This window comes from Passer domesticus, chromosome 7 (assembly GCF_036417665.1).
Source record: "Passer domesticus isolate bPasDom1 chromosome 7, bPasDom1.hap1, whole genome shotgun sequence".
Classification (NCBI taxonomy): domain Eukaryota; kingdom Metazoa; phylum Chordata; class Aves; order Passeriformes; family Passeridae; genus Passer; species Passer domesticus.
Window position 1 is genome coordinate 34,361,165 of NC_087480.1, and position 26,292 is coordinate 34,387,456.

The window sequence follows — 26,292 nt, forward strand, 5'->3', positions numbered from 1 at the left end:
CTATGCCGGCCCCGCGGGGCCCTGTGCGAGCAGCGGCTCTGCCCCCTCACCGGGGGCTCCACACGGGCTCCGCCTCACGGCCTCGGGGCCGGGGCCCGGGCGGGCCGCGCTGCGGCGGCTCCGGGGGCGGAAGGGGCGGGCGCGGCTCGGCGGCGGTTGGCGGGGGCCGGGCCGCTTCCTGCGGCTGAGGAGGCGCTCGGGCGGCGCTGCGGGACCGCGGCTCGGCGGCGGCGAGGAGCCCGCGCCCGGCGTGAGTGAGGCGGCTCGGCGGGCCGGGGGGCGCGGGGCGGGCGGGCCGGGGCAGGCTGAGCTCCGCGGCACGGCTGGGCTGGGCTGGGTTGGCCCGGCCCGGCTCGGCTCGGGGTGGCCCTTCGGCCGGGCCCGGCGGAGGGCAGCGGTGCCCGTCCCGCAGGAGCTGCCGAGTTGCGCGGCGGGCTGCAGGGCCGGGCTGGGCTGGCAGAGCCGCCCCGAGCCTGTTGCTGCCCCGCGGACAGCGCGGCTTGAATGCCTTTATTTTGCGCGTATATCTGCGTGTGTTTTCCTCCTCCTCCCCGGCTTTCAGCGTGGGTTTAAGGGGATTAAATCTGATGCAATCGGGGGGCTAAGAATAGCCCGCTCCGCGTTGCCGTGAGGGGTGCCCGGTGCCCGGCACCCGGAGCTGCTCTGCGGTGCCCTGACCGGGAGGAATTGCCTGTCTTCATTTGCTGCCAACCTGAGTAATTTGCAAGTGTGGCAGACAGCAAGTCTGAGCTTATTCTTCATTAGCTAGCTCGGCTGGTGTGTCTGGGATAATCCCCCTGTGAAATAAGGGTCTTCTTCACGTAGCTATAACAGTTCTGTAGTTCAATTTGAATGGTGCCAAAAACGTTTTGCTTATTGTTGGATGCAGGGTTCCAATCTGACAGTCTCTGTCTTCCAAAAATGATCTTGCTTTTCCTAAATTTTATTTTATTTTTTTTCCTCTTGTGAATGTTACTTGTGTTTATTTTAAGGTTTAATTCATTCTCATTCTGTCGTTGCTTTTCCCATAGTTCAGTGGTTTCTCGTTTCTGGAGGGGTAAAAGCCTGTGACTATCAGTGTGGAAGCAGAACACCTTTCAGTTCTTTTAATAGATTTTTTTTTTTTTTACAAAAAGTTAGACTTATTGCTTTGAATAATAATTGAATTAAATGTATTCCTAAGTGAATAGCTATCGAAAATGAAATTGGGGCAAGCGATGCCCTTGTAAAAAGGGTTAATTTACATTAGAATTAGAAGTTAGTGGTTGAATATGAAAGGCCTGTGCAGTTTGCAACTGTTATTACTCTCAGAAAATGAATATTTGGAGTGGAAGTGTAGTGAACGTCAGGCAGCATCATTCATCTTTGCAGATGTAGTAGCATTATTAGCATCCCTCTTACCTCTGGGGCACAGTTATCTTCAATTTCCAGACACAAGTTTTATCTTCTATCAAATTCTGGCTCTGCAGTGTAGCTGGTGAGCAGCGCTGTGCTGTTTATTAGGTGCCAGCCTGCCTTAAATCTCTGCTAAATGTGTGAGGGAGAGATACCTCCTGGCTCCGAGCAAGGAGTGACAGTGAGCACCCTGTCACTTCAGATATTTTTCCCTTTGGTGGAACAGTTTTAAGGATTCAGGGAGGCAGGCAGTTTGCTGACTTTATAATGTGTGTGTTCTGTTTGGTAAGGAATCTTTGTGAAGCCATGGTGGAAATATTTTTAATGGTGGTGGTGTTTTCTTCAGCTTTGTTCTCTGCAGTCCAGGTGCTGTTAATCTGGGCTGTGAATTTGTAACTGGATAAGAGCCCAAAGGCACATTAGGACGTGGTTGTGGGCAGCTCTCTTCTCTTAGAGGGAGACTGAAGAAGGGAAAGAAAGTTCTTTTGACTTGGAAATTGTTGGTTTTCTTAGTTTTTTACAGAGACGGGGTAACTGAGAGGGGTTTTAAAAGATTTTATTCTATTATCAGTCTCGATGAATAGTGAGACACGGGAGATGTAAAACTTAACACCATTCTATCAGAATACCAAAAAGATATCAGCTTATTTGTAGAGACAGAGCCTAGCAAAGCATTCCCTCAAAAATTAAAAGTAACCTATCGGAAATCACGTTTTTTTCTCTTTTTTTTTTCTGTTGGATCAGGTCTTGAAGTGTAAGGTGAAGGTTTCTCTTCACGGTGCATGGACGGAAAGCCAATGCGCAGGTGAGACACAAAAACAATTGTTCTTCTCTTCCCCAAACAGGATAAATCATGTGAGTTGGTTTTCTACGTGCCTGGACTGTAAAATGTTGTGTGGTTTTGGATTTTTTTTTAAAAGCCTGGCTATGGGGAATTGGGAAATAAACCATTCCTCTTTAGTCTTTTCTTAAATGTATTTAGTTTTCAATATTTATAAGACCTTTAAGGAAGAGTAAGGAAGATAAGTTACTGTAACTCTCCATCCCCTTTTCCACTTTCCCCATTTACTGTCATGTTTAAAATTCAGTGTTTAATTACTTAGGTATTAAAACTATGGAAAATGAATTGCCTAAGAATAAATTTAACTTAGTTTCCAAGGGGTATTATTTTTCCCCTAAGGAAGGGAGTTTGGTGAGGTCTTGGGTGAAAAGGAGATTTCCTTTTCTAATTATGGATGCCAGCTGCCTCAGTTCTAATGAGCTGGAGATGCAGCTGAAGTTTAATTCAGGGGAGTTCTTGCTGTGGTTGTGTCAAAAACATTCTCTCTCATATAGAGAAAAGTTGTCACAGTAGTTCAGCACGATGACAGGTTTGCAAACATGGTTCCCTGCTAGTTCTTGTTGATTTTCCTTGCTTGATGGCAATCCCACAGCAAAATTGAACAGCAGATACATTTCTGTGCATGATACAGGCTGTGTGGAAGCAAAGTTGCCTGGAGTTCTTCACCTCTAAATGAATTGGGGGGAACTCAGGCAGCGTGCTTGGTCTGTTTGTGCTCTTTGGGATATTGAAAGGAGGAAAACTTTATTGTGGGTAAATCTGTAAACACTCACATGAGGGAAGGCAAGGCTTTTAACCATAGATGAATATATAGAGCATTCTTAGCCACAGAAACCATTAGCCTGGCTTCTATGTAAGAGGCAAGAAGTAAGTAGTCACTTAAACCCTTGAAGAATGGCACAATGCTGTTTTAATGAAATGAATTTTAATGAATTTAATTTGCTGTGCTGCTGCAGCTCAGCAGTGAGTAAACCTGGGACATGACAGAGGCATCACTGAGCCTGGGTATTGTGCTGCATTTTTGCCAAGATAAGAAATGTGGTTTGGCCAGTGAGGAGCTGTATCTGACTTTTGCAGTGAATTCCTTTTCCTCCAAGATGGATTAAATAGCAGGTGAGCTTTCTTTCATTGTAGCCCTCTACAGTGGATGTTGTTTCAATCTCAACCAGCTTTTTAGGTTTTGATGTTGTGCTCCATTTATCGAGATGTTTTTGCAGAATGACATAAAATTGGTGACTAGCTTGGCCTGTGTTCTTGTTTTCTCCCTACTTTTTGTGTTCCTGATGGGGAAATTGAGGTTCTAAAGTTGTTTCTGTGTCTGCTGGTTTCTATGTCACACTGAGGCAGAGAATTCATGTGCTGGAGTTTGTGTGTCTGTGGGTTTGTGGCCTTGGACTTGCTATTGTGGAAGTTCTGGCTGCCACTCAGTTTTAGTTTTTACGGTGGGCAGCAGCACAGAGCTGAAGAAGTGGAGGTTTTTTATTATTGCTGCAGCCTGGCCTGATGAGCACATTTCTGCTGTGAGCTGTGGACTCCAGTTCTGGAATACACTTGCCTGCTTTAAGGGCCTCAGTGTGGGTTGTTAAAATTTCTGTTTGTTCTCCTCCTATTGCCTGTCTTAGCAGGAAATGATAAAAGGTTCCTGATTGGATTTTGGGCATCTTGATCTTCCTAAGAACTCATAGATCTTCCTATGAGCTCCAGCTATGCAGATGGCAGAGCACTTTCTTTTATCCTTTTGCTCAGGGCTCTGAAGCTGATTTAACACCCCCATGTGAGGGCTGTGGCAGGTCCTGCCCAAAGAGGGGAGTGGGGCTTGGCCAGTAGTGGGTTAATAAACACAGTGAGATGGTATCAAATGTGTACAGCATTCAGAGGGGAGGAGGAGCAGCTTGAACAGACAAGGAATTCCAGCTATTCCTGTCAAGATTATAGCAGGGAACACAGAATTGCTGCTGCAAACAGGATTTACCCTGCATTAGGAATGAAGGGGTGGCTGGGGCAGGCTGTTCTTGCTCACTCTCAGGGAGAAGCAAGAGAATGTGGCTTTGCTGAAGGGAAAAACAAGGCAGCAGGGATCTCTGGGTGAAGGGCATGGTCCTACAGCACCCAGACAAGGAGGGCAGGGCAGATCTGATGGCCGGGGCCAGACAGGAGTCCTGGACTCCTTGGGCAAGTAGGGGTGAGGAAGGAAGCAGGGAAATCAGCTCGGGATGGGTGGGTGCACGGTCAGCTGCAGACATATCTTTAACATAGCTCAGGCACCAGGGCTTGAGCAGCTCCCAAACAAAATGGGGAAGCTCTCCCAGCTCTTCCTCACCCAGCTTTTTCCTGGCAGCCTTTTCCCAGCTTACAGCAGTGCTGGATCAGAGCAGGCTTGAGCAGCCAGACCCGGCAGGAGGAAGGAGGCTTCAGATCCTGGTTGTGCACTCAGGAGCTTGTCCAGCTACCTGGACATAGCTCTTGCCCAAAACAAACTACAAAAGGCTCAGGAAGGTTTTGGAAGGCTCCAGTAATGACCTCCTCTTTCAGAGTATGGGCATCCTCAGTTTCACCCTGACTGGGATGTTTTCCTCAGTTAGGGTGAAACTGAATTTTCCGGGCTTGGTCAGTAAAATTCAAATCAGGCAATATAAATAGGGACAAATACACCAGATCCTTGCTGTTTTCCTTTTGTGTAACGTAAAATAGTATTTCAGTCAGATTTATCTGCTTGTTTGCATAACTTTGTTTAGACAGCTTACTGGAACCTTGCTAGCAAGGCAAGAAAATGAATCAGTGGTGTTTTTCCTGATAATCAGACTTGTAGCTAACTTAGTGCCTTGAGTACTGATGCCACAATAAAGCATTTACATTTACTTGGTTGGCATGTTGTGCTGTTGATTTCTGTTGCCAAAGGCTGGGCCAAGTCAATGGCCCTTGTTCTTGCAGCTCTGTAATGAGTATAGGAAATATTTCTTAATTTCAAATCACAGCATTGACAGAAATCATTACACATTTGGTTTGTTATTTTTATTTGCTACTAAAATCTCTTGATACTGAAATCCACTTCAGCTGTGTATGATTTTTGGATTTCAGTTGTAGATTCAGTTAGATTTGGATTTTATTATTTTAGCTTGAGATGTGTGTTTCATGAGCCTTAGGTCAGCCTGTTGTTTTCTGCTGAACTGTGTTAAAGCCTGTTTGTAATCTTGTGCTAAAACACACATTGTCTTAAAAATGCAGGTTTGAAAGTTAAGGTGCCCTTATGACAGCATGGGAGAGAATTTTCCCCAGGCGTGTGTTATTAGGTATTTTTTTGAACTTTGGGAGAAGCTGCTGTAAGGATGGATATCTCATACATGCACCTGTTAATGAATGAAATTGTGGGCATTAGTGGAATAAAATGGAGGCAGAGCAGCCTGTTTATTTAGCTGTTGCAGACTGCCTGTGTTCCCTTTGTACTTCTCAGCAGTGTGCTACAAAAACTGATCCTTTGTCAGCCCTTTCTTAATCCCATTGTATTTGCTGATTTCCCCAGCCCTGCGTTTTGATGGAAGCTAATCTCAGAATATCTGCATAGCTGGGTGTGAGTGTTTTACCCGGGCACACACACATTTCCTCTGGATCCTCAGCCCTCCTTAATCACCCTGGCTATTCAGGAGCAGCTCTGACTTCTGTGTGGGGGGAGGCAGCTCCCCTGCCATGTGAGAATCAAGTGCTGCCTTCTGTCTTTCACACCTCTAAGCTACTGACTCATCATTTCATTCTCTGTGCATATTTATGCATAATGCACACAGAATGCAGTGGAATTACAATCTTTGTGGAGACACAAGCCAGCAGACATGTCCTTTAAATTCACACTTCTGTGCCTGTGTGTAGCAGCAGCTCTCCGAGCTTCACATCAAGCATCTGGGTTGATCCAGCTTGGAAATTCTGAAGCCAATTGATCACTGGCTTCTGTACCACCCAAAGATAAGTTATGGATGAATCAGGAACGTTTGGTTGTTACTCTTTTTTCCATCCATTCCGTCTTCTTTAATCATTAACCAGCACTTTCTCCCCAGGAGTAAGGAGGCTGGGTACAATGCAGGCTCTCAGATAAATGCTGGTGGGAACAGTGCAGGAATTACTTCATTTCTTGCTAACCAGACATCTTTTCAGTGAGTTAAAGGTGTGTTCAGCAGGGCCTCATTTGGGCAGAAAACCCCTGTTCTGTCCTGCTTAGGAAAGACAAGGGCTACTACCTAAATCTGGCCAGGTAATCCTGTGGCACAAGATGGTACAACCCATTGCCCTGTGTTGGCAGGGAGTCTTGGGCTGTGGGATTGGCAGGAATATTGTGTGTTTCTTCTGGCAGCATGGCCTTAATCTAATCTGTCTGTGCTTAGAACCTGTGCCACTCTGAGATCTGCTTCAGGGCTGTTTTTAGTTGGAGATGAGGAAAATCTACAGGTGTTGTGTGCTTTCCAAAAGAATGCCCTGTCATGGATGTGCACCATCTCTTCTGAGCTGTAGTTACATGAAATGGGCTTTTATTTGAAGAATGCCTCTTCAGTTCTTTGACTGATGGCCTGGTCAAGATGAATTATCCAGAACTGTAGCAGCATGTGTCTTAAAAGAGCTCTTACTGTGTTCTTTTTTTCCTTCCAAGGGGTGGTTTGACATAGTTCAAAACACTTAATGCACAGTAAAATAGACTTAGCAAGAGCCAAACTCCACAGGGGAATGTTTGTCACCACCTTTCTCCATCTTCTGGTAGGTGGATTAAATTACTTACCTTCTGGCCTTGAAAATAAGCCAATTAGGTAAATTAGTCTTCAGCCAAGGTTTCTTGATGTTTTTGCAGGGGTACCATTAATTGTGGCTGGTGTGTGTTGCTGCAAGGGGAGTTCAGTTTATGCATTGTTTGTGAGGAACTTGGCAGAGCTTTGAGAATGATTGTCAAACCCCCCCAAAGGTGAACTTGGGTTGTGAGGGACAGGAGTGGGTGGAGGAGAGTGAGAGGCAGTGTAAGAGCAGAAGGATTTGTCAGAGGTGTCAGGGAAGCAGAACGGTGATGGATGTAAAAAAGATGGAGCAGGGATAAAAATCCAAGGCATTTAAGGTGCTGAGCAGGAGCAAGCAGCAAAACCCAGAGGGGAGTCCCAGCTGGATTTGTGTAACCAAGATAGGAGGAGGAGGTAATGGTCTAAAACATCTGAATATGATGATCAAGGAAAGGGTGTGGAGGGAATGGGGAAACAGGCTAAGATGCAAGTAAATAATTTGAACTGCTGCAGAGACTGTTTCCCAGTGCTTAGAAAGTGCATTTGACATAATAATGAGGGGAAAAGATTTGAGGTCTTTTTTTTTTAATTCTTTCCTTCAAGCCTGCTGCAAATTACATTGAGCCATGGCAAAGCCAAGCTTGATTTCTTTTTAACTCTTAATATGAACATTGAGGTAGTGACAGCTCACAAATGCCAGTGGACCAGGGTAAAACTGGTAGTGGCCAGCATGTTGTAGGTCTTTCAGTACATCTTCAATGGTCATAAACCATCAATATTCTGATATTTTGTTCAATGTCCTTTAATTGCTCTAAGTGATGGTTTTCCTTTGATGTGGGAAGAGGCAGCAATTTCCTGATTTTTCCTAATTGCATCTGAAACTGGGAAGATACTGTGTTTCTTCTTTGTGCCACTAACTTAATTTATGTATTCTTAAATGATTCTTCATCTCTGAAGTTACCATCCTGACTTCCTGATTTTCCTTTTTTGGTAGGTTGAGAGTGGTGGATACTTGTTTTATCTTTTTCCTGTTTGCTTTGATTTGGTTTTGCCTGTCTTCTGCCGTTCTTGTGGAAGATTAACCTTCTTTTGGCATGTGGCAGGGAGGGTGGGTTGAGTCAGGAGACTCCATAGCTCAAAAATAATTGAAGAGGTGATTATTAAAATGGGTATTCTGTGAACCTGAGAGATGCTCATAGTAGTCTGCAGGCCATCTTGAGCTCCTGAAGTCTGTGTGACAGTTTAGTGTGTTCAGACATTACAGTGATGAGTGACCCCATTAAAAACGTAGGTAGGACAGAGAAGTTTGGTTAAATCACAGAGCTGGAACTCTTTGCAGTGGAAATCCATCTCCACCTCTGTCAAAGAAAACTCCAGCACTTGACAGTGGGCAAGTCAGCTAATCCGTGCTTTGAGTCACTCTGTGAAATGGGGATAATGTGCCTTTACCACACGAGGCTATGGTGAGGTTCAGCTCATAAATATGTATGTGTAGCTGGATATTACAGCCGTGTGTCATAGAAAGCCTATAAAAATAGCAATAAACAGAAGCCTGCTGCAAGTTGGCATTTGTTTACTTCTAAGCCAGCTTTGCTTGGAGATGGATTCCTCTTTCATGTGGTCACATGCTTGTTTCCACGTCCCGCCGTGGACGTACGGGCACAGCTGGGAGCGAGCCGCGGAGCTTCGGAGCGCGGCCGCCTCTGGGATCCCTGACCATGGTGCTGTATTTGTATCTGCTGCGCTGCAGGTGTGCCAGCACTCGCCCAGGAGAGACCGGAATGGACGTGACCAGCCGCTGCACCCTCGGAGACCCCAACAAGCTGCCCGAGGGGGTGCCGCAGCCCGCGCGCATGCCCTACATCTCCGACAAGCACCCCCGGCAGACCCTGGAGGTCATCAACCTGCTCAGGAAGCACCGGGAGCTCTGCGATGTGGTGCTGGTAGTGGGGGCCAAGAAGATCTACGCCCACAGGGTGATCCTGTCGGCCTGCAGCCCCTACTTCCGAGCCATGTTCACCGGGGAGCTGGCGGAGTCGCGGCAGACGGAGGTGGTGATCAGGGACATCGACGAGCGCGCCATGGAGCTGCTCATCGACTTCGCCTACACCTCGCAGATCACTGTGGAAGAGGGGAATGTCCAGACCTTGCTGCCAGCTGCCTGTCTTCTCCAGCTGGCTGAGATCCAGGAGGCTTGCTGTGAGTTCCTCAAGAGACAGTTGGACCCTTCCAATTGCCTGGGCATCCGGGCTTTTGCTGACACTCACTCGTGCCGTGAGCTGCTGAGGATCGCTGACAAATTCACACAGCACAACTTCCAGGAGGTAAGGGGCTGCCATGCTGGGATTGTGGTGTAACACGCATCAACGTGGCCTGTGAGAGCTTTCAGCAACTCTCATTTTGTCCTTTTTTCCAAATCCTGCCTTTACACCTGCTCTGTGCCCTGATGGTGATGGCTGCCAGTGAAGGGACCCATAGTGATGGGTGCCAGGTGTGCCAGATGTTAAGTGGGGAAGAAGGAGGAGAGGGGTGGCAGGACTGTGTGGTACCAGTGGTTTGTATGTGATGCACAGCATTTCTTCCCTGAAAGGTGTGTGGTGAGTGCTATGTGGGGGGCAAGGCTGTGGGTGCAGGGGGATTTGGCATTGAATCTGTCCTGACTGCACAGTGGTTTGACATTCCACTCCTCTTTCAGAAGTATTCTGGATTCTACATGGTTGGAGTCGGGGGAGGTGTTAAAAGTAAGGACAACACTTCAATAGAACCCAAAAAATTTGATCTTGAGCTCTGGGATTGGAAAAGTGGGTGTTTGGGGGAGCGTGAGGCTGCCTCAGGGGAGTCTTCAAATCCCTGCTTACAGCAGAACTAGAGTTTTGCATCTATTATTCAGAAGAAGCTGTCTGAAAGTAATTCAGATGTGTAATATTGTAGCTGACCTTTATAAGCTCAAGTTTCTCATCCTTTGTTAATTCTGCTTAGATGATTTTTAGTGAAAAAAAATGCCAGCAGCTGGTTCAGAGAAGGATCAACATAATAATTAAGGATTGTGTGAGCAGTAGTCAGAGAAGAGTGGGTCTTTACTGAACTGCTCAGAAAAATCTCCTCTTCCCACCAGTTTCACAGGGAGATCCTTTCCAAAGGGAGGAACTCCAGGAACTCCTGGTGCTAATTTAGTTTCCCCAGAGAAGCAGCAGTATGGAAGTGCTGAGAGTGATGGCAGCTTGTCTTTTTTTTTTTTTTTTTTTTTCCTTCTAACATGCAAGAAGCAGGTTGGAGTTGTATTAATTTCAGTCAGGTAGTACTTAAAAATCTGAGCAGGACCAACACAACAGAACATGACTGTTGGACACAGTGAAGACAATTCTTGGTGTCTAACTGTGAACACAGCACCAGTTTACTACAGAAGCTGCAGTTAAATAGTTCTTTTCTAACCAAACAGAATTTGCTGGTAAGATGAGCTTGATTTTTGTAGAATTTGGTGGTTTCCCAAAGCCCTACATTTTAGCTGGCCACTTCATATCCTCTGTGCTTGCTCTGCACTTCTTTTCTTCTGGATTTGTTGTTTTGGGTTTTTTTTCTTTTTTTTTTTTTTTTTTTTTTTTGAGGGGGAGGAGCAAGATGCTATCCAGATGGTTGTTTATTTTCAGTGCTTGGTTGTTTTACTGGTTATTAGATCTTGTTATTACATGAGTAGGGCATGCTTACAAGCCTCTAAATAACACTTTAACAGCTTGACAGTTTTGTTTTAAAATGTTTTAGCATTAATACATGCAGCTGGCTGTTAAGAGCTGCTTGCTATGGGCTTCTTTTCTTTTGCAGTCCCTTGAAGACAACTTTGTCTTCCTTATCCCTGTTAAAGCTCAAGGAGGAAAAAGAGAACACTCTTCCTCAAAGATGATGTAAATTATAATTGACTTGACTTAAATACAGCCTCTGGAAAGCTGAGGCTTAGATTAGAGCACTATTTCTTTGGCCTGGGCAGGTTTTAGTGTCCATTTCAGTGCCCCAGGAGTTCTGCAGCTCTTCATCCTTAATAATCACTTCTTTTACTTCACTGTTTCTCTGCAGACAGTGTCAGTGGTGCTGCTCCTTGGGGTTGCATTCCTTTCTGGCAGTATTTTCCATCTGGGGAGTGGCTTGGTGATCCCTGGGGGAAGCCAGGCACTTGTCTGTTTAACCATCCTCCACTGTGGAGGTTGAAAAATAATAAAAAACTGATAAAAAATTGCCTTCCTGTGTGGAGGCTGTGTGGTTCCTCCAAGCTGGCAGAAAGGAACGTGAGCTGGGAATTTCCAGGGTGGCAATGTGAAATATTAAGCAGCAGGCACCAGGCCAGCCCATGCAGTTCCTTTGAATGCAGTTTGAATTGCTTCATGTCCTCTGCTGTGCTAACCTCTGCTTATATTAAATTTTTATGTGTATTGCTGCATTACATCATTAACTTCTTGGTAAAATGTTTTCTCAATTTTTTTCCATTCCTCCCAATTTAATTTGTTGCCTATAACCCCTAGTGGATTTTGTGCATATAATGTGAAGTGGTTCTATTAACAACTCCACTGTACAAGAGCAGCCTTTGTATTTTTGTTTTTGTCTCTTGACATTTGTGTGTAGGGAAAAAATATATTTATGGGTGGACAACTTTCACTTTTATCAACAGACAAAAATTTCACTCTATATTGTATAGTCTGACATGAATTCTCTCTGTTTATAAAAGCACTGATGATTCAGGAATGCTGCAGAGGAAATGAAATCCAGCCAATTCTTGTCCACTAAGTAAGTCAGTCAAATAGGTCATTAATATTAGTCAGGCAATTATGAGTGTCCTGATAATTAGGCCAAAAAAAAGCCAAAGCATTTTAAATAATGATTTGTTTTACTATGTAAGCTAACAAGCTGCACAGTAGTAATAATTTGGTTTAAAGCAGTGCTTTGAATTTTGTGAGGCCATCAATGCAACTGGGTGACCTGAGGCTCAAAGGGAGAGACTGGATGAGCATCTTTAACTCAGGAATTTCCACAGCTGCTGTTTTCAGACTCTGAAGCTGCATTTAAAAACCATCAGACTAAAGTTTACACATAAGCTTTGTAGAAGGAAGGGAGACTATGGAAAAAAGCTGATAAAGATCTTTAATGACCAACCCAGTTCCTACTTAAAAGCTGAAGGAGTGTGTGGGCCAGCCTTGCTGTGGCCTTTACTGTCCCCAAAAGCTCAGGGTGCCCAAGATCCAAGTCTGGCAACCAATCTCATTGTCCTCTTTGTTCTTTTTTAACAATATTTTCTGTTGTCAGTAACTGCATATTTGTTCAGTGCCCTTAAATAATTAAGGTAATTAAAAGGACAGCACAGCCGACTGCTGTTGAGATGATCATGTCAAAAAGTGTTTTTCTTTAATTTATGCAGCAAATCTTGAAATAAATCACAGAATTCTAATGTGGTCACAGATGATAAGGGCGAGCCAGCATTCAGTAATTTTCTGTCCCTGAACCTCTTGGAAATTGCAGGCTGCAGACTGGGAATGCTTGCAGGGAAGGAGAGCTGGCAGTTATCAGTCAGGCCATTTCTGCAGTTTTAGTTTTGATTCTTGTACCTTTCCCCATCTATCTGGTGTCTGTGCAGGAGCTGTGGTGTGTGAGCTCCCAGGGCAGTGTAACTGACTCATGCTGTGTGAGCAGTCCCCCAGCAGCATCCAAGGCCTCCTGAGAAACTTGGTTGCTATCTTGGATGCTGAAGGAATTAATGTGTTTGTCAGTGGCTTGACTTTCACAAGAGATCAGTCCTTAGGGGCTCTGGAGGCTCTGATTCCCTCTTTAGTGCATCTCGACTACTGCATACTCCATGTGTATATTTAGAGCAAATGAAAGAGGCAGGATCAGATGAGTCTCCTGAAATATTTTCTGTTCTGCCACAAATCAGGCTTTCTGTGTTCTCTGCAATGCCTCTGGTAACTTGTTTGAGACTCTTATTTTTATGCTCTGTTTTGCTTTCCTTGTGAATCTCTGCGCTGCTTTTTAGTCACGTATTTATTGAGGTTTTATTTCTGCCTTATGTACTAGACACGGCAAACAAGGAGGCTGATTTTAAAGAAAGGCTTTGTTTTTCCTGAATTTTGAAACCTGATCAGTGTGGTTTAACCCTTTAAAGTGTTAAAGGGTGTGAAAGGCATGCCCATCTAGAAGTGTCTTGTTGTGTTGCTGGGAGCTGCATTCTGCCCAGTGCAGCAAACCCTTCACGTGTGTTGGTCTTGGAACTGATGTGGATTTGGCTTTTTTACTGGGTCAGCCCATGAAGTGCTGGAGTGGTGAATGGCTCTGATGCTTTGTCCTTACTCCCTTCCTTTTTCCTCTGCCTTTCCCAGGTGATGGAGAGTGAGGAGTTCATGCTGCTTCCTGCCAACCAGCTGATAGACATCATATCCAGTGACGAGTTGAACGTGCGCAGTGAGGAGCAGGTGTTCAACGCCGTGATGGCCTGGGTGAAGTACAGCATCCAGGAGAGAAGACCCCAGCTGCCACAGGTGATCTGGGGCACAGAGACATTCCAGGCTGCTCTGTGCATGGGGAGAGGAATGAGGGATGGTGGGGTGGTGCCAGAGAGGTTCTGAATGATGTAAAGCCACCAAAATTTTCCCTGACTCCCACCTGTGTTAGGTGGCTTGCACTGTCCCTTCATCTAGGCTGGCCAGAGCCTTCATTAGGGGATTTGTTGGATTGTTCCTAGCTAGGACTTGCCAAACAAGCTCACTCCAGCAGTCTGTCCAGACAAACCTGCCTTCACTGCTGGGAGAGTCGTATCAACACCACAGTGGAGAGAAAAAGGCTTGTCTTGCTTTGCAGTGCTTCTTTAAGCTCTGCTGCTTGATTTGTGCCTCAGCCCTCACGATTTACAGTGGAGCTTGTCAGAATGGTTTTGTTGGAATGTGATGCTTCATCTGAGCCAAGGCATTTCACAGAGCAGAACCCATTGTGACAAAGCTGTCAGCCCAAAGCCTCTGAAGTCTGGGGCTGGATGATCAAAAGAGGTGAGCATCTGCCTGCCTCACTGTTTCTGCTTTGGAAAGAGATGTTAAATGCAACTTTATTTACTGGAAAGCTTTTGAAAATGGTTTTAAGTAAACAAACCAAACTGGAGAAAGCTGCTCTTCTCAAGTCAGCTTTTAATTCTTTTATAACTGTTTGCCTCTCTCTGTACGTGCTTGGGCCTTCAAATTCTAAACCCTTCTGAAAGATGTGTTGTTTCTTATTGTTCATTTACTCTGCAATACCACTCAGGTTTAAGAGAGCTAAATGGTTGCTAAAACCACTTAACTAGTGTTCAGGCAGATGTCTTGACATCTGTAATTTTCTAAAGGTTTCCAGCAGTGACCTTTCAGCTGTTGATAGATCCAGTGGATTGTTCCTTTCCAAAGACTGATTTTCTGCTGGGTATCTAAACTGGGATATTGAAAAGGCAAATGTGCTGTGAGACAAGCTGCATTCAACTAAAATTCTCGTGTTTTCCTTTTGGCTTCTTGCATCTCTGTGGGTATCTGTGGTTTCACCATAGGTGTTCTGGTTTGTGTTTCAGGTCCTGCAGCACGTCCGCCTGCCCCTGCTGAGTCCCAAGTTTCTTGTGGGTACAGTGGGCTCTGATCCACTCATTAAGAGTGATGAGGAATGCAGGTAAATCTCCTCAGCCATTTACAGAATTGCATTTTGTTGTCCCCTGAAACTGTGCTCATTTGTCACTGGTAAATGGGTGACGCATCACAATTTCGTCTTTGGCAACTGGCAGGATAGGAGAAGCAAGAAAAATTGTTTACTACTTGCATAATAGTCACTGGTGCACCCTAGAAGTGATTTTGTTATTTCAAGTTTTCAGTGAAATGGCAAACTTTGAGTGTGCAGTTTGACTGTGTATTGATTTTCATTTTGCCTGTTTTATTTTCACCCCCTCTGGTCATGGCCTGTATCACAGCTTAGCTCTTGCATGGCTTTCATGATGATCTCAGTGGGATCTAAAGTAATTTTTCTATGTTGAATGTCTGCACTTTGATAGCTGAATTGGACTCTGGGATTAGAGTCTGCTCTTTCCCACAAGGATAATACAGGGAAGTTTTCATGTCCTCCTTTTATGGTGTGAGTCTCACCTTTCTGGTTCTGCAGAGTTCTGTATTGTCCACAAAGCACATGATCCATCTTGTGCATATTGTAAAGAAGTTCAGGGCATAGGCTAAATTGTTCTTTTCATGAATAAGCATTCATACTGGGGGAATTCCACATTTGTAGAGGGAAGGAGGACTTTTTTGTTCTTTTTTGTTTTATTCAAGGGTTTGGAATATTAGGATTAGTCCAGGTGGCAAGTCATGAATGAATGGATGGACAGTGTGAGCTGGCCAGAGTTGATGGAGAAAATATTCATCAGAAGGGTACTATCTCCATCTATTGGTCATGTGTGTATTATGTATTTGTGTGCTTTCCAGCTCCTGTTCTCTTCCGAGGCAAAACCACTGACTGTTCAGTTTTAGCTTGAGGCAGGCTGGGTTTTTCTTTTCTGCACAGTAAGCCTGACAAATCTCTTGTCATATATATTTTTTAATCAGTCTTTTTATAGCAAGCTGTGTCTGTTATGAGCTCTGGCCAAGCACTGGTGCTGCTTGCTGCTGTCACTGTGTCAGTGGCTTGTAAACAGCAGATGAGTATTTAGGTGACAGCGCGCATTTAACCGGAGCTGCTCACGCTCTTCTCGTGTGACTTGTCAATACCTGAGGTGCATGACCAGTGCTGGCTGCTCTTCCCATCAGTTCTGATTGGCCCCTTCTCCCAAGAGCTCTGGGGGTTAATATTTTGCTGTCTTGCACAGGGATCTGGTGGATGAAGCCAAGAACTACCTGCTGCTGCCCCAAGAGCGGCCGCTGATGCAGGGACCGCGAACGAGGCCGCGCAAACCCATCCGCTGTGGAGAGGTGCTCTTTGCAGGTGTGTGTCCTTGCAGGTGTGCCTGTGTGTCAGCAGGAGGGGGTGAAGGGTCTAGAGGGGCCATATGAGGAGTGGCTGAAGTCACTTGGTCCGTTCTGCCTTGAGAGGAGAGCTCGTCATGGTTTACAGCTTCCTCGTGAGGGGAGAGGAGAGGCTGGCACTAATCTGGGCTCTCTGGGAACCAGCAGCAGAACCCGAGGGAATGGCCTGGAGCTGTGTCAGGGGAGGCTTAAGATGGATATTAGATAAAGGTTCTTCACCCACAGTAGAGTCTGGCACTAGAACTGACTTCCCAAGGCAGTGGTTGCAGCATCAGGCCTGACAGAGCTCAAGAAGCATTTGGACAACACTCCCAGGCACGTGATGGGATTCTTGGGGCTATCCTGTGCAGAGCCAGGAGATTTGGACTTTGATCCCTCCAACTCAGGACATTCTATGTATTTTTCCCACTGGCTTAGGCCAGGAGACTCCAGGCAGGATTTTCTGGTGGTGGTGTTCCCATAAAGTCTTCACAACTTATTTCTGATGTAACCTGTGCATTAATATTTGAAAGTTTGAGTTAACTTACCTTTCTTACTCGCGTGATTTCTTTGGTGCTGTTCATGCCACAGCATTTCCAAACTTCACTTCAGCCTCTTGAAAATCTCCTTCTATTTTATAATCACAAACCTCAGAAGGAGCGACTTAGAGACGAGTCCAAAGGGGGGATTTGTGCCAGGAGCACAGGCGGTGTGCGAGCTCGGTGAGTGTTTGTGTGACCCTGGCTTTGGTGTTTGGCTGCAGTGGGGGGCTGGTGCAGCGGGGACGCCATTTCCAGCGTGGAGCGCTACGACCCCCAGACCAACGAGTGGAGGATGGTGGCTTCCATGAGCAAGAGGCGCTGTGGCGTCGGGGTCAGCGTCCTGGACGACCTCCTCTATGCTGTGGGAGGCCACGATGGCTCCTCTTACCTCAACAGCGTGGAAAGGTAGGTCTCCATAAGGCCCCTGTGCAGAATTTCAGCTGTGAATGTTTAAACCTGGCTGCAGCCTCTTAGGAATTGAGTTCATTTTGCCGTTTCTTCCTGCCTTGCACACCCCTTGCAAAACACTTTGTGCCACGTTATCCCCAGCTTAATGGGACAAGCCAAAGCCTCTGGCATAAGGAGGGAATCTCTAGGAGATGGGTCTGGGTGTGTTGTTGGAAGGAGTGGTGATTCTGGTTAATCCTCCTTGCAATTGAGGGTTTGTTTTTAGCACTGTTGAGGAAGGTGAGGTTACAGTGAGCATTTCTTAGATGCTGAGGGAAAGATCCTGGATTTTTTTTTTTTTTTTTTGTGAAGTGGCAACTTGAAAATTAAGGAACCTTGGCACACAGGCAGAAGAAGGAAAATAGGTCAGTTTTAGGCCTGTAAAGTCAAACAAGTTTTACTGAGCTTCCTGTTTCTGGGAGCTGCATAGGACAATACCCATGCCTGAAAGCCACATGACTCAAGCTCTCCTACTAGTCTAAATCTTGGCCCTGTAACAAACCCAATGAGCTATACATTTACCTCCTCCCCTTCTTCCCACTTGAATGCTCCCAACTTCCCAAATCATGACCCTAGCTAGCATTTGTATCTCCCATATCCTGCACTTCTTTGCTATGCACTGTATTTCTTTGTGGCTTCCCAAGTCCCTCTTGTTCCTCCATATTTCATCTGGAAGTCCCAGTGCTGGCTGAGTTCTGTGTGAACTGCAGGGAACAGAGCAGAGTTAACTCTGCTGCAGGTTACCACACGCCAGCCAGTCTCTCTCAGGAGCCTGAACCTTTGATCTCCAGCTTCATTCATCCCAACCTGCAGTTTGAACATCCCTGGAATAACATGTAGGGGATGCATTGTATCACTTCAGGGCTTTTATCCAGCTTACAAAGAGCTGTGCTGCAGTTGAAGCTCAGGATAGGCAAGTTTCACAGCCTTAGTAGAGCTCCCAAGCATGGGAGAGTCTGAAGCAGACCCAGGCAGGTAATTTGTGCTGTTTTGGTGTGTTTTTTTTTTCCAGGTATGATCCAAAGACTAATCAGTGGAGCAGTGATGTGGCTCCCACCAGCACCTGCAGGACCAGTGTTGGAGTAGCAGTCCTTGGAGGTTACCTCTATGCTGTGGGTGGCCAGGATGGTGTCTCTTGTCTCAACATTGTGGAGAGGTACTTTTTAATTACCAAAAAAACCCCCAAAAAGGTGGGGCACAGCAGGAAAGATGGTCTCTTAGAGGGTGCAGCTGATGCAGACAAGCTGGAGAGGAGATAAGAGCTGTACAAATCTTACAGGGATTTTTGTTTGGGGAGAATAAAGTCAGTCTTCCTGCCCCTTTGTGAAGATGTCAGCACTTCACTCAGCTCTGGTGTTTATTCTTTTGGCAGGTATGATCCCAAAGAAAACAAATGGACTCGAGTGGCTTCCATGAGCACCAGGCGCCTGGGAGTGGCAGTGGCTGTGCTGGGAGGATTCCTCTATGCTGTGGGAGGCTCTGATGGAACATCTCCTCTCAATACTGGTATGCCTTTTGCTGTCCCTTAGTCCCAGTCCTGATCCTGGGAGCCTGTCGTGTCCCCAGGTAGCTGTTGAATATCTCAGTGATCACTTTGTGGAGTTTTTTCTTCTTTAGATATTATTTTGCCATACAATAACTCACTCTCCAGACTTGTGAGCCCCTGTTATCTCGTTGTGTGTCATATTTTTACTTTCTCAGTGCTTCATTTGGCAGTATGTCCTTAATACAAGGCTTTGATCGTTTGCACAGGAGTTGCAAGCACTTTTTTTTTCCTAAATTCCTGCAGCAGCTGTTATTACTGTAGGAAGGAAGGTGCCAAAGGTAAAACTGCTTCAGGTCAGTTTGTAGCAATGCCAGCTACCTCTCGAGTGTGGAGACAGGAGTGAGATTAGCAAGAGTTCTTGGGAAGAAAAGAGAGAACCAAGGGGTTCATGGCTTTGGAAGAGAGAACAAATGGATTCATGGCATTTTTTGTGTGTGGAAATCAGGTCCAAAAATGCTTTTACCCACTCCCTGCCAACCCTGCAGACGAAACACCTTCTGTCCCTCCGCAGTGGAACGCTACAACCCCCAGGAGAACCGCTGGCACACCATAGCCCCCATGGGCACCAGGAGGAAGCACCTGGGCTGTGCTGTGTACCAGGACATGATCTATGCAGTGGGAGGCAGGGATGACACCACAGAGCTCAGCAGTGCTGAGAGGTACAACCCACGCACCAACCAATGGTCTCCCGTGGTGGCCATGACGTCGCGGCGCAGCGGGGTGAGTCTGGTGTGGCATGTAAAACTTGTGCCTCAAGTTTTACATCTCGTGTTTTCCTGTCATTGTTGCCATTAGAAATGGAGGGATGGGGCTGTTTTCAAGCTAAGAACGATTTATTGCTCAGATAAACATCAGTCTCAGAGGCCATGAGGTTTTAGAGGAAGAAGCATCTGGCCATAGCTCAAGAGTAGTCACAAGTTCTTTGTTACAAGGCACTATAGAACTTCTAACCCAATAGACAGTTGCTACAGAATTTATTTTGCTTTTCTAGCCTATCACCTTTATTTACTTCTGCTGCACTGTGGATACTTTTATCCAAGAGCTTCTGTCTCACTTGCACTCTCTCATAACTTCTAAACTCTTAGCTTATTCTATACAGCCATACCCTTACATTACAAACCCTTCCCCATCTTATCAATACAGTAAAGCATATTCTTACAATTATAAAAATATAAGTTTATGATTTTTCTGCTTAATGTCTATGTATTGTATTTTTCCATCAATCCAAGATTCTTCCAAGGCTGCAGATCAGATCCTTCAGTGTCTGTGGAAGTTTCTGTTTTTCTGATCCCCACATTTTCCAGATTCTGTACTGCATCAGTTTATAACTCTGAGCTTCATATAAAGTGTTGGCAAGTTCTCTTCACTGTTTAGTCGCACAAAACAATCCTTTTCCAGCCCCAGAACCAAGGACAGCCATTACAGTCTCAGGCCCAAAAAGTGTAAACAACAGCAAATTTAGGAGAACAGTCTGGGAGGACGGGACTTCATAACCTGAAGCTGTAATTGTACAATTAACCCTAATATGTAAATGAACCAAAACTTATAGAAGTGTGAAAACTTGTGACTGGTCATCCATCTTGGGTGTAGCCATCTTGAACTGCCCACGGTGTATCCTGTGAAGGCCTTTAATAAATCCTTTTATTCCTTTGACGCTGCTCAACCTCAGTTCCAGGGAGCCTCTCAAGGCACCAACAGGGCTTGGTGGACTCCTCTGTGCCACGTGTCACCATGTGGGGGCAGAGGGCACAGGGGAGGGTGTCATTGTCACTCTTGTTGTGTGGAGAGCACACAGTGAAGTGTCAGTCTCCTCACGAGGCTCTCCTGCTTCCTCTGCATCTTCACCTCTTCTCTGTGAGGGAAAAAGTTTGCAAAAAACTCTCTAGCAAGATTAGAGGGTGAAGAGATAGCCAAGTCTTGCCACAGACAGCTGTTTGGGATGGTGAAATGAGTCATTTGAGGGTGCTTTAAAATATTTCTGGGCCCTTGTATGGGTCAGCTAAGCCTGAAGCAGAGCAGCTTTTAGGTGACATAGCTGTACTTGGTATGAGATACCATTAAAGAACGCTATCAAATTAGTGCAAATTAGGATCTCTCTGGATGGATTAGGAGGTGAAAACACCTGTTTGCTGAGAGGAAAAAGCTGGGAAACTGGGTTAGCATGTGTTCAGATACATATTCCCAGCAGACTCTCACTGCCTTGAGGCGTGTGTGGGAACAGGGCTCCTGGGCTGTCACTGAGGCTGCTGCCTCTCCTCCTGAATCCTGTGAGTGACAGCAAGTTCCCATCCACTGCTGCTCATGGTGCTGTCTTGTGAACAACAGCTTACTGCAGTGTTTTCAGCAGTCATGGCTGGGGAGATGTAAATGGCATGGGTGTTTGTTATTAGATATTGGATTATGTGGTAAAGAGAGGATGAGTTCTATCTGTGAGTTTATGTTCCAGGGTCTGGTGAGGCAAGTATGAATCACAGTTTGAGCAACCACTGGTTTTGGAGGCAGAGAACACATATTTATTTCTGTTCTCCAAGCACAGAGTGAGCTGTCCAACACTGTCCACTTTAGTTTCTCATTAGACAGTGACTTTTTATCAGCTGCTTCTGTATTTGCTTTCTACAGAAACTGCTAAGCACATGCAGCTCAGCTGACTTCCTCAAAGCCAGAAAAGGTCCCATTTTACAATGTGTACCTTCCCTTTTTTCTGTTATACTCCACATTTTCCACTGGAAGTGATCACGTTTTTGATGTTTCAGTGATTTTGTGCTTCTGCAGAAAGACTAAATAGAAAGTCTGGAGGCCAAGGTGCTTACAGATGGTCAAAGCCCTAACCTGAGAGGTTTGAGACCAGGGGCTTGCCTGTGGTTCTGCTACTTAAAGTGTGGTTCTGCCCAAGTGTTGTGGGCTGATAGATATTCTTTCTTGGGGAAGAATTTCAGTCCAGAACATAAGTTTTGTATGGAAAAGGTTTAGATTCTCATGTATTTATCATCACTCAAATGGTTCTACTTCTTGTAGCTGGCAACCCTCTGCTTTTTCTTTGAGAGATTCTCTGTTCTGAGATACACATTTAACTTTCCATGTCTCATTTTTTAGGGTATTTTACTTGTGCCATGCCCTAAAGAAAAAATCCCCAACCCTCTCCTGCAGACTGCCTTTCATCAAACACGGTTATGAAATAGTTTCATTAATATTTTCATTTTAACCCTTCTTTTCAGGACATCCCAGCTAAGTAGCCCTGTCTGCTGGCTGTTTTGCAGGTTGGCCTGGCCGTGGTGAATGGACAGCTGATGGCAGTGGGGGGCTTTGATGGCACAACGTACCTGAAGACCATTGAGGTGTTTGATCCAGATGCTAACACGTGGAGGTAACTTGAATTTGTATGACAGTCAAACAGTGAAATCCAGCTGGAGCTGTCCCAGGCAGAGTAGGAATGTGGTACACACCATAACAGAGAGCTTGTGTGGGGTAGAATCATCACAACATTCCCATTCTGGCTTCTTGCCTTGCAAGAAAAAAAACATTTTGAAAAATATCCCAGTATGGCCCTTCTGTTCATTTTGGGCTGAGTCTCTCCTGCTTCCCAGTAAAACTGAGCTTGTCCTTAGCAGAAGGAACTCACAGCCACCATGCAGAATTTGGCCTGTTAACTTCTTGCTTTCAAGCTGAGGGAGTGATTTCTGAATCCTTTTGGAGGAGCTGAAACACTTCAAGCACATGGTGTTATCCCCCTTTAAATGAGCAGGATTCAGCCACTGGAGGAATCTCCAAGCTGAGACAAATAATATGAAAGTGCTGACCAAAATATATGCTGAGCAGAAAAGAAAGGAAAAATAGCCTTTCTAGACAAAACTATACTTGAAAAAATTGCTTATGTATTTATTCCCAAATGTAATTAGCATAAAGTATCAAGTACCTGTGGGTATGTTTGCTGCTGTGGTGATTTGGCAAGGGTGGGGAATGAGGAGAAATTAATTTCCTTATCCTTATTAGTGACAGTAGTAATTTAACCCTTCACTGATAAGAATGGCTGTCATGAGCAGCAGTGGAGGAATTTCCCCTGGTTTGGTGAGCCATGGATCCATAGGCCTTTTGAACTGCTGAGGAAACCAGTTGAGGAGAGAGTAGTACATAGATCAGATTCCTTAGTGGAATGGTTTCAGCTGCTCCCTGTGAAAGTTCAGAGTTAGGAGTGGCTGCCTGGCAGGCATTCACACAGTTTGGGAGATTATTCAAGGTATTACTAGCTTGTGTTTTTTTTCCTCCACTGAACTCAACATAGGGAAGACCACAGAAGCTGGTCACCTTTCTTTTGTATCTTGAAGATGTTTTTTGTTTGTGCAGCTTGACTGAGAAACAATTCTGCTGCAATTTGGCTTTAGCAAAGCTGTTTGGAGAACTTGCTTCTCCTGTTCCTGCCAGCAGACTCCAGTGGCACAGAGGGGAACATGCAGCTGCAGTCTGTAGGGATCTGATATCCCTGTGAAATGCAGACACCATTGCAGTCAGCAGATGGTGCTTGGGATGTGTTATATCTTGGTTGGATCAGCTGAAAGTAGGGCTTTAGACATACAAAATAAATTAGTTGAATTGTGAGGACTAAGCCTAGTCCTGTGTTACCCAAAACCTAGCTTAAGGTCAGCTACAGCTTACAAAGTTTTTTTCTGTCTTGCACATTACCAGACAGGGAGCAGGAAGTTTTAAATTATTAGAATTTATTTAACAGAAATTTGGTGTCAAATCAAGCAGCAGTTTCAGTTCTGAGAGAGGAAGGCACGAGCAAATACAGCTGTTCACTTATGAAGCGTGGTGGGTGCTTCTCAACCTCTCCTTCACTTTAAGCAGACATCAAAGATGGTAACACAGGCTGGTTCAGTGTTTCCCATGCAGCTCCCAAGGGCTGGTGTCCCCGTGGAGGAGGATGAGAGGCAGTGTGTGAGCTGGAATGTTGTCTCTGCAGGTTGTACGGCGGGATGAACTACCGGCGGCTGGGCGGAGGCGTGGGGGTTATCAAAATGACACACTGTGAATCTCATATATGGTAAGCTTCCAGAGGGAGGGAGTCCCCTGCCTTCTCATTCCTAGAAAAAACTGAAGAGACTTGTTGACACTGGACCTCTTTGCAGCTCTAGTATGCACGGTCTAGATCCAATGTAACTCTTTGTCGGTGAACTCTTTCTATGGAATTCTAAAAACTGACTTCTGTGAGAGCGTGCCCCGCGGGAGACCACGTTGTCAGACTCCAGGGAACCACTGGACAGAAGTAGAAGTGTTGCTTATGTCCGTATTTTTTATAAATAGTTCTACATTTTTTGAATAAACCAAACTGTAACAGTTATTGTAGCCTAAAAGGATGCTGATGTAGAGCCTATACACTCTGTACTTGGAGTCTGGCCAGGAGGGATTCCTGCTTTCCCTCCTGCTGTGGGAGCAGTGGATGTGGCAGCTGTTTGGTGGGCGAAAGAGAAAAAAAGTGATACAGAAAACATTGCTTTTGCCTTATTTACAGAGAGCTTCAAAAAAAAAGTACTTGACCTGCAAGGTGCCACCTTTGCACAGGAGCTTTTCTGTGCACAGAGTATATTTATTTTTTCATTTGATTTGTATCATGTGTTTCCTTTGTGTCGCTCACAGCGATGATTCCAGCTTTTTATATACATCTGTGTGTGCATATATATATATGTATTTTATATATATATATGTATATGTGTGACTTGCATTTCGACCAGCTGGTGGCTTGGGCAGGGCTGTGTCCTGCCAGCTACTGTGGTTCCAAGCCTTGTGGTATGATTTGGGGTCTCAGAGGACAGGAGAGCTGTGAGGATGAGTGCCCTAAGTATCTTTTTAGAGCTGGAACTCTCGTTGCTTGACAGTGAAGTGCCCAAAAAGGGTGAGAGGAAAAGGATTTCAAGCAATGCCTTTTTACTGTACAAAAATTCAGCTTTTCTCTCCTCTCCCCTCTCCTGTGTGTGAACCTGTGCTGATTTGAAGGTAAGCCAGCAGGGGAGGAATTAACCCCACAGAAACACCTTGTGAGAGATTTCAAGTTGGAGTTACAATTCAATAGAAAGTTGACGATAAATGCAATGAATACACAAAGTCTGGCTTAAAACCAGTCCTGATTAAACAGTAGTTGCAGTTCTGATAGATGAGGTCTTGTCTAAAGCACTGGTCCTGCAGGAAAGTGCAAAGTAGCAGGAAAGGGCTGCTCCTTCTGTGGATGTCCAGTGGTGGTGGTGGTGTCCAGGTCCCCAAACCCCCAGATCATGGACCCTCAAAGCCAGGCAGGAATGTTGAATCCCTCCCCCAGAGCAAAGGATTTCCCAATGAAATGATGGAATGCTGAGTCATAGGATATTTTGGGGAGTCCCTGATGGCCCACTGGCAGAGATGACCCCCCCTTTGGGCTGGGTGCAGGTGTCACTTTGTGAAGACAGAGAACACTGCACCCAGCTCCCAGCTGTCACAAAGGACCCACCACTAACAGGAATAATGCAGGAATAATATCAGTTCATCAGAAATAATGCAGCTGGGTGTGGAATACAGTTTGGCTACGTCCACACTGGTACTTCATCCTGCAACCATTGACAGAACTTAAATCCACCCAGTTCTAGCTCACTTTTAAAAGCCTTTTTCCTCCTGTTGCCTGTTCAATATCAATTGTTGTCTGAAGCAGGGTGCAGGTATCATCTGTTAATTCTGACACCTGCTTCTTGTGTTCTTGCTGGAAGGGGCAGACCCAGAGCCAGCTCCTTCCTCCTGATAAAAAACCTCAGACCAGCCTCACCTCAGCTGCCCTTTGCCTGTGTCTGTGGAATTCCTGACTATGATGGATGGTGCCCTCTCTTTGAGTGGTTTCTGTGCACTTTGCCTGTGTGTGGTTAGAGCAGGGAAAGGTGTGAGGCTCATTTAAGAGTTTGGAGGGGAAGGGCTGTTTTCTGGCACTGTGAATAACTGTGGAGTCTCCCAGGAGTGGGGGAAGAGCAAGGAAGAACTCAAGACTCTGCAGTTCTGTTTTTACTGTAATTTCTATTGTGTATGGAAGAATGACCTTTTGCACCTGATCTAACTGTGGACCTTACTAAATTTCGTTTTGAAAAAGAGGACTGTAAATTCTTGAGATGAAAAAGGCAGTAATGACATCTTAAGTTCTTTAACTTCATAGTTTGATTCATGTAACTCAGACTTTAATGTGCTTGACTATAGTAAAAAATACACTCCAGTCATAAATGGGACATTAAAACTTTTTTAAAAGCCCCTTTACCCCTAAAGGTCGATATTCTTGTGTTTACATATGAAGATCATTTGCACCTTTACAAGGAAAACAAGTATTCTGTAAACAAATGTTTACATGTATCATTTATGCTTTTTTCTAGCATGAGTAACTTGTATAAATAGTGCTATCTTAATAAATTTCTTTTACGCTGTTCTTGGTTTGTTCCTTGGGGTGAAAGCAGTGGGAGGTGTTTGTCTGTGGTTTATATGGTCAAAGATGCTGGAGGGTTTTTTTTCCCAGATAAATCCCAGTAAAAGAGGCTTAAAACTGCTGTTTCTTGTTACTCTTCACATCACTCAGAACCAGCTTTTTCTGGCAGGAAGGATCTGTGCTATCTGGCTAAATCTTATCTCTGCTCACTTAACTGCATTTAACAGTGAGGACAACACAAGGAAGAGGTTAAAAGAGGCTATAAGAATTGAGGTTTTTAGAGATTATTTATGCAAATTGGTTGGAAAGAGCTGGGCATCAGATTTAAAACTTAGCCCTGGGTGTAACAGTCCTATTTTCAAACCAAATACAGGT

The 26,292-nt window shown here is 45.2% G+C and overlaps 1 protein-coding gene across 4 annotated transcripts; it reads left to right on the top strand.

Moving 5' to 3' along the window:
* KLHL20 (kelch like family member 20) lies at window positions 1-25,919 on the top strand. Of its 4 annotated transcripts, XM_064427610.1 has the most exons (14): window positions 1-250; window positions 2,140-2,200; window positions 3,193-3,349; window positions 8,735-9,308; window positions 13,341-13,499; window positions 14,549-14,643; window positions 15,824-15,939; window positions 16,723-16,906; window positions 17,961-18,104; window positions 18,321-18,454; window positions 19,006-19,214; window positions 21,752-21,858; window positions 23,452-23,532; window positions 23,618-25,919. In XM_064427610.1, exons 4-14 carry the CDS (start codon window positions 8,766-8,768, stop codon window positions 23,646-23,648), a joined length of 1,803 nt encoding a protein of 600 aa, XP_064283680.1. In that variant the 5' UTR covers window positions 1-250; window positions 2,140-2,200; window positions 3,193-3,349; window positions 8,735-8,765; the 3' UTR covers window positions 23,649-25,919. The 4 variants fall into 4 exon arrangements, with proteins under 4 accessions (XP_064283680.1, XP_064283678.1, XP_064283679.1 ...); XM_064427608.1 differs by lacking the exon at window positions 3,193-3,349 and having other exon boundaries at window positions 2-250; XM_064427609.1 differs by lacking the exon at window positions 3,193-3,349 and having other exon boundaries at window positions 14-250; window positions 23,452-25,919.
* The last annotated feature ends 373 nt before the right edge of the window (window positions 25,920-26,292 follow it).

Excerpts from the sequence above, each read along its gene's own strand:
- KLHL20 (XM_064427607.1), top strand. The coding sequence starts at position 8,703 with ATGGTGCTGTATTTGTATCTGCTGCGCTGCAGGTGTGCCAGCACTCGC. Across the intron at positions 15,940-16,722 it reads TGGAGAGGTGCTCTTTGCAG|TGGGGGGCTGGTGCAGCGGG; the intron begins GTGTGTGTCCTT and ends GTTTGGCTGCAG. Across the intron at positions 19,215-21,751 it reads TGACGTCGCGGCGCAGCGGG|GTTGGCCTGGCCGTGGTGAA; the intron begins GTGAGTCTGGTG and ends GCTGTTTTGCAG.